Source organism: Zea mays, chromosome 8 (assembly GCF_902167145.1).
Source record: "Zea mays cultivar B73 chromosome 8, Zm-B73-REFERENCE-NAM-5.0, whole genome shotgun sequence".
Lineage (NCBI taxonomy): Eukaryota > Viridiplantae > Streptophyta > Magnoliopsida > Poales > Poaceae > Zea > Zea mays.
In genome coordinates this window covers 154,733,934-154,745,714 of record NC_050103.1, presented here as the reverse complement: position 1 = coordinate 154,745,714, position 11,781 = coordinate 154,733,934, and the positions used below count along the sequence as shown (strand labels likewise).

The 11,781-nt window shown below is 45.0% G+C and overlaps 1 protein-coding gene across 4 annotated transcripts in view; it reads left to right on the top strand.

The window, feature by feature from the left end:
- The first annotated feature begins 1,013 nt into the window (after positions 1-1,013).
- Positions 1,014-11,781, top strand: part of LOC778433 (uncharacterized) — a 35,671-nt gene continuing 24,903 nt past the window's right edge. For 2 of the 4 annotated variants that reach the window (XR_004852150.1, XM_035961859.1), the window contains exons 1-11: positions 3,266-3,718; positions 4,526-4,669; positions 4,854-4,961; positions 5,238-5,333; positions 5,556-5,665; positions 9,821-9,881; positions 9,990-10,156; positions 10,237-10,342; positions 10,469-10,546; positions 10,630-10,691; positions 11,143-11,215. Coding sequence is in view for 3 of the 4 variants with exons in the window: in XM_035961859.1 (XP_035817752.1) it covers positions 3,524-3,718; positions 4,526-4,669; positions 4,854-4,961; positions 5,238-5,333; positions 5,556-5,665; positions 9,821-9,881; positions 9,990-10,156; positions 10,237-10,342; positions 10,469-10,546; positions 10,630-10,691; positions 11,143-11,215 (1,200 nt within the window). In the remaining variant the exon portion in view is untranslated. Of the gene's footprint in view, positions 1,404-1,443; positions 3,719-4,525; positions 4,670-4,853; positions 4,962-5,237; positions 5,334-5,555; positions 5,666-9,820; positions 9,882-9,989; positions 10,157-10,236; positions 10,343-10,468; positions 10,547-10,629; positions 10,692-11,142; positions 11,216-11,781 lie in introns of those variants that run through there. The other 2 variants (XM_020542696.3, XM_020542694.3) reach the window with 2 other exon arrangements.

Sequence of the window (11,781 nt, the reverse complement as noted above, 5' to 3'; positions counted from 1 at the left end):
ATATTTTGCTACGATTTTTATATATCATATAAATAGGTATTGAGATATTTATTCAATTATAATTATTGTTTATTTGTAAACACTAAGGTACGTGTGGTTTGGTGGTTAGTCCTAAATTTCTGAAGCAGTGTGTGGATTTGGGTGCTAAGCAGACGCAGTAGCTGTTTGTGCGGGCGCTGAAGGTCTATAGGGCAGTAGCTGAGAGAGCGATGTACGCGTGGGACAGGCCCAGAGTGTCAGTATGGAGGGTGAAATTGTGATAGCATGATACGCTCACATTAAATTTTTAATAGAGTAGTATAGATAAGACATCAATAATATCGAGTCTAGTGCTTCCAGTAATTAGAGAAAGCCTTAATCGGTCAGTGCATCAGGTCAAACCTTCCCACGCGTTTCATTCCCACCTCCGATCCAACACTGTCGACGACTCGCGCAGGGCGCGAGTAACTTACTAGTCCGATTCTAAATGTGAGAAAGCTGAGCCCACGATTGTAAAAAAACCGGAATTTATTTTATTGAAACAACTGTCAACTAGATTCTATAAATGCATTGACAGACTGACAGTTTGTAACATAGATGACATAAATATAAATATCTGAGATCCTGAATTTAACTTGAGAAATTTATAGATTTTTAAAAATCGATTATGCTGTTATATCTATTTAGTTGAGATTCTAGACTTTTTTTTACAACATATTTGGTTCAGCCGAACCAAACACACCTATCTGCGAACCGTACTGATCGTGTCGACGTTGTCCTTGTCCTTGTCCATGTCCGTCTCCGCGCCCGTTCCGAAAGCCACTCGTTTCGGCAATTGTCGACGTGCACGATCAAAGTGCGTACACAAACACCAAGCACCAGCGCTCACCAATGAACCGGCAGACACTGCAAGCAGCGTGCAAACGCGTGTTCATCGCGTGGCGTCCCTCTCCCTCCGTTACGTGGTACCTGCCGATAACTGCGCTCCAAAGCTAGAAATCGCCATATGACCCCGACAGACTTGTTCGCAAGCGTGGCGGGCTGCTAACTGAACACGTTCTCGTTCGCCTCGGATTAATTTAACCCCACCCCCGCTCCCGCTTCCACTTCCGCTTTGATGAGTGGAAGTCTAGCACTTTAATCCCAGATTTGGCTCGCCGTTCCAGATCTCCGTTGGCGTTTGTCCCCTTCAGGCCTCCTTTGGCAGCCCCGCCAGAGGAACCCTAGGGGAGCCAACACCAGGGAGGCAAATCCTTGCCATGCAAATTCCCCGGGTGGACACCGCCCCGCGGTGCTGCCGTGCCCTACTGCTGTTTGGAGCTACGGGGGTGTCATGCGCCTGCCCGCTTCAACTGCCATGGAAGTAGCCGATCCTGCCATGGAGCTCGGTGTCCGTGGCTGACCACCAGCTACTAGCCCGAACAGTGAGCCTGATGCCATACTACTCCCTTCAATTGAGCCAGTCGGCTGCTTTCATACATATACAACAAGTACAAATACAAAGTACTATGGATCAGCTGCTGCCATGTAGTCGCTGCCAAGGATCATCTGCCACCAGTTGCTAGAAGTGTGATCATCATCAAATCACAAGTAAAATAGAAAATTTAAAAATCAGCAAAATCAAACAGTTCCAGTAAAACAAAGCCCTCAAAATATGCACACAAACAAGTTTCTACCATGGATTTGCTTGGTTTTTTTATTCATGCCACTAAAATAAACAAATTTCTTCGATCACAGAAATAGCTCTTAAGAAATGAGCGACAAACTCAACATATGTTTGACAAACTCATAACCAAAAAAATAGTTCTTGGCATGCCCAAAACGTTAACACAACAATGACTTTGCTCATCATGATTTTCCTTCGACCAACTTGTGTTTAGTGCTCAAGAGTTCCATCCCTTGTCTCCCTGCAACAACAACAACAACAGAAATATGAAAGTGTTCTATGTGTAGATCAGACCATGCAAATAGGACATGAAAAAGATAATATGAAAGTGAAATTGAGCCGAAGAGCAAAATTTAGCAGACTGGGGAGACAGCAGCCACAAATTTCAATCTACCAAATCATATTCTAGAACTCTAACGAGTTGTAAGCCATAATTCAACTTATCTTAAGTAAACTACTCTCCACCACCTAGACATTTCCATGAAGAAATCATGTTATCATTCTTTTGTGCCAGAGATAGCTTAACAAAATGTATTGGAGATGCATTCATGATAGTATTCTCTTCATCTGTTTCAACCAAAATGCATAAACACCAGCTCTGAACCAGTTTTCTATAGAAGATATATATATATATATAGAGAGAGAGAGAGATAGAGAGAGAGAGAGATTTGATTTCAGAGGGAGGCCATAAACACCAGCTCTGAACCAGTTTTCTATAGAAGATACATATAAATCAAGAACAGAACTGAGGAACCATGAACACTTCATTGTTTTCATGATCTTCAGAAAAGTACAAAATGCAATGACAATGAACGATGTCAAGCTGCATCATAGAAAAGGGCTCTCCAAATGTCAATTCATGCTGTCTGACATGATTTCAAGATACAAATTCACAGACATCTAAGTGATTGTTTTGCTTGAACACTAGTACAAAAAGGAATACTCATGGCCAACATCACACTTCAGTTCACGACCGAATTCTGGATCGCTCACCAGCTTCTGTTCTCTGCAAAATAAAAGAACAAATAATTGACCTCTTTGTGTACTTTTTCCCCTAAATTCAAAGCCTTTTTGAGTCACTGAGATATTGATAATGTACACTGATGCTCAGCTCAACTAGAAACACTGAGATAATAATAAAATAATAATAAATTTGAGATAGCTCTAGACATCCTATGAAATATGCTTCGAATGTAGGTGCAGATCGACGTCCACACCAAGAGCCTAGAATCTCAATTTTGCAGTGGAACTGGAAGAGAAACCTGCTCCCAATTCCATGCTGAGGTACACTAGCTAGCTACCACACCAACTAGGGACAGGTCGTGCAGAGCGTGGTCTGGTTACGGCCAGGCGGCCAGCTGCCAGCACCACCCCCTTGTGCGAGCGCGTAGGCGTACCTTCGCGAGATGCGGATGGGGGAGCTGAGGAGGTCGTCATGCGTGAGTTGAGGAGATAGGAGACTGTTCTGGATCTGGGGCAAGTTGTGCGGTCCTACCGCCTGTGGTAGCGGTGCGCTTTGCGCGAGGCAGAGGAGGGAGTGAGGAAGAGCGGGGGTGGCGGGCGACGGTGGGTGCGCGAGTGCGAGGGAGAGGTGGAGGCGGTGGGTGGCGGTACCGTGCGCGAGGGAGAGGAGGCTTCACGAGCGAGAGGAGGAGGCGACGGCTTGCACGGGAGGGGACGCGGGGAAGCCCTTCCCGACCCTGGGAGGCCGGGGACCAAAGCACTGTCCTCCCCCGCGGATCAGATCGGGGAGCGTGGGTCACCAAACAACTTTTTATTTTTCCCTGGGACGATTCGGCCTGTGGATTTCAGACCCAGGGAATCGACCTGGATACTCCCGGGATCCCGGGCAACCAAAGGAGCCCTCAAGGTGGAGCGATGACGGAAGTGGAGGCGCCGCTCATCACCGAGGTGGAGGGGGTGGAGGGCCGTGGCTTCTGCGGTTCCGCGTCCACCGGAGGGGGCAGCTCTGGTCTCGGCAGCGGCGTGCGGGGCACGAGGCAGTACCACCGCCGCTCGGACGCGCTCGCCTACGGCGACCGCTACCAGAAGGCGGCAGCACTCGTCGACCTCGTCGGTTCCCTCTCCGCCTCTCACTGCTCTCCCACTCCCCGCTTTGCTTCGTTAAGTGAAATGCTGTGATGCTTCTCTGTAGCTGAGATTTGAGGTGCTGGACTGTTGGTAGCCTGTTGACGTGGGTGAGGTAGCGTGGACGAATGGTGTTTGGTAAATTTCCTGTTCGACAGTTGCGTGCTTACGTGGTGAGATGCAACGATGAGCTCTGGGTTGTGGGTTGTTGCACCAAATTTCCTTCAGAGTTTTTGCGCTGTTTGGAACGTCGAGATGAAGCTGAGGTACCGCTTCATGTGCTGTTTATGCTAGTTTCGGGTGGTCTGGAGTGTTGCGTCCTCTGGGGATACTTAACTGTTTGTGCATATATGGAGCAGCATTTACGTTCCAGTGCTTGTGGAGTTCACTGTTGACCTGAGTGTGTGGTTGCCATATGTTTGATGCTTGTTTCAAGATGATGCACAACTGTGCTGTGTTGTAGGATTTGGGGTAGTTTTGCATTGTGATGTTGTAGGTCGCTAGTGATTTCACAGATACGGTGTCAAGAAATATTTACATCTGACACAGCTTTTTTTACTTTACAAGAATTGACATTTTTACTACTTACTACAGAACAAGGTTATTCCTGAGAGCTGGGCTGTAGTTACTGGAGAGCAGGGCTATAGTTATTGCTTTATTGGAGATAAAAGGCACTTTTCCTTGACAAGAAATGAACAATTAACGATGAAGCTTATTTGTCAATCTGAAACTAGTTTTTGCTGTCATTTCCTGTGGCATGTTTGAAAATCTCATTACAGTTTTGATTGACAGGCAGAAGATGGTGTCGGTATACCCGAGGATGTCTTGAATGACACAAGGTTTGAGAGGGCCATGCGATTTTATTTCGTGTATCTCCGATTGGATTGGCTCTGGTCACTTAACCTATTTGCTTTGATTCTATTGAATTTCCTAGAGGTTAGTTTCCAATATTTGGGATCTCCATTTGTTATAAGTTCTTAGGTCAAGATTGACCTTTTGTTACTCATAGCTGAAACTAGACATCTTAAGTGAACCAAGTTTGCTTTGGCAAAAATAATGGCATAATGCCATCACAAGGACCATTACAACAATTAATGAGATATTTTATTTGCATTTTCAGAAGCCTCTCTGGTGTCAAAAGTACGCCCCACATACTTGTGATCAAAGGGATCTTTACTTTCTTGGGCAGTTGCCATACTTAAGCAAAACAGAATCACTCATATATGAGGTAACGCTTCCTTGACATGTGTAGTGCTTGTGCTTCAGTGCCCAGGCAAGAACTTAATGACTCAAACCTTAAAGCGTTATTATGGTCAGTAGTGTGTTTCAGGGCATGTATATTTACCTTCAGTTTCCCTGAAGCATTCTTTTACAAGTTTTCTGACTTTCAGTTGGAGTTGGAGCTATCATAGTTTGCAATTGCGCATGTTTTGAATGAAAAATATATAGCTTCTTATAAGGAGTTTGAAAATCAGAGCTTTATGTTTCTTACTCTTAATTTCAGGCGCTAACCCTTGTCATTCTTGTCTTGGATATCTTCTACCCACTTTCCTACGAAGGTTTAAATCTATTCTGGAAGAACTCCATGAATAAATTGAAGGTAACATGTTTGCCTTCGCTTATATCTTCTTGGGTAACAAATCTAGTCCTAGCTCTCTTCTATAAATAATTAAATATAAAGTGTACTCTGTCATCATCCTTTGATGAATTAACCAAGATAGCTGCAATGCACATCTGTGATCACCTATCGAGTTGGGTTTGGGTATGTGTTTTTGCTGCTCCAGTCATTGTAATTTGTTCATGGTTCTGCTTCGCATTGCAGGTTCTTCTTCTCTTCATCTTAGCATGCGACATACTTGTGTTTATGCTTAGTTCTGGACCTTTCAGAGTAGCTCCGTACATTCGTGTTGTGTTTCTAATTATGACAATCAGGTATGTGTTTATCTGCACAAACTGGTGCTACTTCTGCTACCATAATGAACATAGTAGGAGGGCTTCCAACCAAAGCAATGTATATTTTTTCTAGAATACGCAAGAGAGTTGCGTATCTTTGAATTAAGAGAGAAAAGGGAAGAAGGGGAGGGGTTCCAATACAGCATGCACCCCTATCTTTGACCAAGCAAGGGGCTGCAGGAACACACACAAAAACTTAGAACCGGGAAAAGATACTAGGTAGGGCCTGACCACGCACCTAAAACAACATTAAATACTGGCTCAAACTCTGACCTTGACCTAAGGTTCTCATAACTTCGTTCCCCGAATACTATAGATGACGCTCAGTTTCGAAGAAGTGGAGAGCTGTCAGCAAGTTGGGTTGAATCTTGTCAAAGATTATTGCATTCCTGTGCTTCCAAAGCGCAAGAATAATCACGAAATTGAGTCCTTTTCTAGTTGGTTTTGGTAGATTAGAGACTATACTTCTCAACCAATCAGCAAAGGTTACATCTTCTTGGTTAGGTGTCCTTGAGGCCAACCACATCGTAGAAAATACTCTGAACCAAAATTCTCTAGCAAAGACACAAGAAGTGAGAATGTGTTGAATATCTTCGTTAGCTTGATCACATAGTACACACTGTTTTGGATGGGCTAAGCCTCTTTTGGTTAGTCGATCAGTTATCCAACATCTGTTCTAAACAACAAGCCATAAGAATGTTTTGCATTTACCAAGAGCCCCAGTTTTTCAGATACGCTTCCAAGGTTCAAAAACAATAGACCCATTGTAGAAGGCCAGATAGACTGACACCAAAAGTGCCGATCATCTTGGTTAGAAAGAGTCACTTCATGTACGATATCCCAGAGCTGGAAAATTTGAAAAGGCCAACCATCGACAAATTACCTTAGATATCAGAAACCCATCTCTAGTCCCCTAAAGCGTCATCCACCAATCTTTTTCCCCTCAATCTAATTGGAACTGCCTCAAACACAGTCGGAGCAACATTAGTATGCTACGACCCGTCAGCCATCTGTTGGACATAAATAGGGTTGTCAAACCGTTACCAATCGTAGTAACAGTTTCAATGGAAAAAAGGATGAGACATTCTTGTAAACTAGTATCTCTAAGCCATTCCAAACTCTCAAAGCCCCAATTTTTTTTCTAATAAGAGCCAACGAACTTGCAGAGCCAACTCATGTGCTCCAACTTTAGGATCCCAAGGCCGCCCTACTCAAATGGCCTCTACACCTTATCCCAAGCCACAGGACATGCACCACTATTAATCTGTTGTCTACCTTTCCACAATAAAGCTCTTCTTAATTTATTGATTGCTTTGATGAACCATGTTGGGACCTTGATAGCTAGCAACACATGAATAGGAATTGCGTATCATTATATTAATAACATAACAAGGTCCAAAATAGACCAAATAGACCACGTTGGTGCCTGGGGACACGACACCAAGTCCCAGGTGTGGTTGGCTAGCAAGGCCGCATACTCCTCCATAACACAACACCTTTGGGGATCGGCGAGCGTGGTACGAACAGAGGAGGGGACAGAGGAGGGAGTCGGAGCACACCAACCGATCAACTGGCCGGAGAACACTAGTCGATCGGCGTGTGACCAGCGGGTGGACGTGGCGGGTGTCACGATGGATGTCTACCAAATGGTGCACTGACGGCACATCATGGGAGCGGGTCGGGGCAAGGGGTGGTGTGTCGGAGGAGACCGGTGAACCGGATCGCACACACCACTGATAGACACGGGCGAGATCGACGAAGCGGGCTAAAGGTGGTTAGAGAAGCGGGGCCATGCGTGGCACAGGTGGAGGCAACGAGGTCGTGCGTGGCGCGAACGGTGGCAATAAGGTCGCATGTGGCACAAGTGGAGACGACAGGGTCGTGTGTGACGCGGTCGAAGACGACAGGGCCACGCATGGAGCAGAAGAGGTCATTGTGAGCGGGGGTAGGGGAAGAGGAGGTACTTCGACGGGATCAACATCCAGGGGAGAGTTGAGGTCGAGAGGTGGGGAGGAGCCAGCAAGGGGAAAGACATCTTCATAAAAAAACATGTTGAGAGACGATGATGCAGTGGGTGAGAAGATCGAGGCACTGTTACCATGAGGAAAAGGCAGCGAATGGATCAGGGCGAAAGTTTGTTGGGGACCGTGTCGAAGGTGTTAGGATAGCAGGAACAACCAAAGGCATAGAGATGCGTATAGGATGGGCGATGCCGAAGAGGGCAAAGGAGTGGGGTGATTGACCGCCTTGGAAGGGAGGCAGTTCAGGAGGTAGGTGGCAGTGTGGAGGCCCTCATCCCAGTAACAAGCAGGAAGGCCTAAAACAGGGGGTGCGAATGAGGTTGGTGATGCCGTGAATCATGCGCTCGATCTTGCCGTTCTGAGGGGAGGTGTAAGGACATGACATCTGTAGGTGCAAGCCGCGCGAGAGAAAGAAGGTACAAGATGTGGATTTATCGAACTCACACTCGTTGTCACATTAAACACCACGGATGGTGCAACCGAATTGAGTTAATACCCATGCGAAGAAGTGAGATAGGGTGGGCAAGATGTCAGACCTGCGGCGGAGGGGAAAAGTCTAAAGGTAGTGAGAGAAGTCATCTAGGATGACCAGATAGTACTGATTATCGGAAAGGCTTGGTATCAGGGATGTCCAAAGGTTACAGTGGACGAGATCAAAGGGCCAAGCGGTGTGGGACATGGAAGATGTGAGGGTAAGCGAGTGTGGCAACCAAGCTGACAAGCATGGCAAGGCGAGGTAGCATTGCCGCGAGGGTGGGGAATGGCCAAGGTGGACGAGAATCTAGAAAGGACGTCGTGGCTGGGTGGCCAAGATGACGGTGCCAAGTGGAGACAGAGGCAGTGACAGCGAGGGCATAGGGTTTGGCAACACGGGATGAGGGAGGTGGGGCAGGAAAGCGAATATGATAGAGGGGGTCGAAGCTGTCACATCGTGCGACCATGGCACGAGTGGTAAGATCCCATATGGTGAGCCCCCAGGGATCAAATTCCATGGAACAATGGTTGTTAGTGGTGAAGCAACGAACCGAGATAAGATTATGTATGTTGTTGGGGCAACAAAGATGTTGTTGAGGTACAAAGGGTCAGGAAGAACCGTGTTGCCTACTGAGGTGACAGGCAGAGTCGATCATTACTGACAATGATGGAAGAAGGGGCAGGGATGGGGTAAAGAAAGAGTACTGGGATCTAGAGTGGTGTGGTACGAGGCACCGGAGTAATCAACCCAGTCGGTGGGAGTAGGAGTGGGTTGCGATGACATGGTGAACGAGGAGAGAGACGGGAGGCACCCCCACAGAGCCACCGAGAGTGGAGTTGGGGCCATCAGTGGCGAGCATGCTGATGGCGAGCATGAGTGGTGAAGACTGCAATGCCTCAATCGTCATGGAGACAATCTCGGCACGGCGGAACACAAACAACCCAGTAGCATGGTGGCCCTCATGAGGGTGAACGGAGGTCGAAGGGTGGTAGAGCTCGACGCAGTCACGAAGGGCAGTGTTCATGACTCGATCAAAGGCCACGAACGTTCCACAGAGAAGCTGGCCATCGTGAAGGGAGACACACACACACACACGATAGGTATGCACGTGGACCGCCGCATGACGAAGGACGGGCGTCAAGGGATCTGGCAGTAGGGAGGCCCCATGGAGCCGGATGAAGGGGACGAGTGGGAGCGGCATGGGGGACCGCGACGGAGCAGGGTGAGCCCAAGGAGGGTGGAGCCCACGTGATCGCAGTAGCAGCAGAGGTGAGAGCAGGAATGATGTCCAATGCGTGGGTAGGAACGAGGATGGGCGTGGGTGCGGCAGCTGTTCCAGGGCTATTAGTTTTTTAGGCCTTTTGGTGGGATCCTGTGTATAGTCTTTTCCTATGGATTCTTTTATGTTTTTATGGTTTTGGCCTCCATAAGGAGGCTTTTGTAATGTAATTCTCTGGTCCATTTTGGACCACTATTTTCTTTTTAATATAATGATGCGCAGCTCTCCTGCATGTTCGAGAAAAAAACGCTACTGTTTATAAACAAGGAACTTGAGATACGCTCACTGAGCACATTCATTGTTGGTTAAGGACTGCTCTGTTTTTGACACACTGAGTAAATATTCCTTTTCTGCAATAGGGAACTGCGAATGTGCGCTGTTACGCTGGTTGGTATTGTTGGGACATACCTTAATGTTTTGGTAAGGTTTTGTTTTTTTATATCAGTCATGGTATCATATGCCTGTATGTTTGTTATATGCATTATCCTTTTCAGTTTCATCATATGATTTTGCCACCGGCATTTGTAGGCTCTGTCACTGTTGTTCCTATTATTTGCAAGCTGGCTAGCCTATGTAACATTTGAGGACACACCACAAGGAAAGACCATTTTCACATCATACGGTACAACATTATATCAGATGTTTGTCCTGTTCACCACATCCAATAATCCTGACGTATGGGTCCCTGCTTACAAGTAAGCCACACCATTATTCCTGAAGGGTTTTGATAATTTCTTCAGATTCACTCACACATGCTCACACATCTCTTGATTAGGAGCTCTCGTTGGAACGCCCTGTTTATTGTTATTTATGTGCTGTTAGGAGTTTATTTCCTAACAAATTTAATTCTTGCTGTCATTTATGATAGCTTTAAAGAGCAGGTAGAATCCTTCCTTGCATCCGAATTCTCTCGATCATTAGTATTCTTATCTTCTGAATTCTTCTGTGTTCTTGCTATGCCAAAATGTAAGCTGAATGCATACTTGGAACTTTTTTGGTGAATCCAGCTTGCAAAACAACTTGCTCAAATGGACTCTATAAGGAAAAGTATTCTACAGAAGGCATTTGATCTCATCGATACTAACGTGAGTCCTTTTTTATGTTTGCTTGGACATTGATGTACTATCCAATTCAGCAGTACTATATGTTCCCTTTTTCTGTGCATCAGGGTCAGGGTTACCTTAACAAAGAACAGTGCATATCGTTACTGGATGAGCTAAACAAGTACAGGTAACCAAAGTGTCTCCTTTCACCTTCTGGTGCATTAGATCTTGTCAAATCTTCCTGGAGAACTGTCTTGTTCATAACCAATAGATTTTTTCTCAGTAAGGGTAGGATGATGCTAACTAATATCAGTATTTTTGTTCCGGCACTCTAATTATATTTCAGTATTCGTAATCTGAAATATCTTTTTTGGTTTCATCCCCAAAATTTACTATACCCTTTAACTACTCTAATTATGCATCATCTTATGCTGTTTGTTTTCAGTTTTGCACTTTTGGTGTAGCGATTGGTGCATAATAACATTTTGCAACAGTGGTTATGGCGGTCTTGAGTTACTTGATTCTTTCTTTGTTAATTTAACATAGTAGGGATTCAACATGCTAAAGATTTAACATTTTATGTACACATCATTGAATTGTTGGTGGCTGTTAGATCATGTCATGGAACCTCTTTTTAGGTCGTTGCCCAAAACCTCGAGGGAAGATTTTGAACTAATCTTTTCCGAGCTTGATCGGAGTGGTGATTTCAAGGTATGACCCCACCTTCAAGCCTACACACAAAAAGGGGCTACTATAATAATTTGGTATATTGATTATACCTTTTTTAGTGTTCGTGATTTTTCTAAAAGCTTATTGGAATTTTGAATTTTTAAAAATAATGTGTCGTCGATATTCAAAATATTATCTCAAGATGGAATGTTATTGAGCTCCAAAATGTTTGTGGTTCGCTTCTGTTTCATATTTTTCATGTACATTTGAATGTCTACCATTTATAAATCAGGGAATGAATTATTTCTTAAAGTTCATTAGCACCATGATGAAGAAAAAGTAGGCATTTGATTGCTCCATCTGGTGGAATAAACCAGTGTACATCTTGTGCTGCATGCTTATGTTTAAGCATCTGTGCAGAAATGTTAGTCAATGATTGATTTCTCTACTTTCTGAAAGTTTTTAAGTTTTTGGACAGTAATTAAAAAATTCAGAGAAAATTAAGTAAATATAATGTTGAAATTCTGCTAGGTGCCCAGTCTGTTATCTATGACCTCTAACCTTTGATTTGTCAAAACATATATATACTTTCATATCAATACTGATGG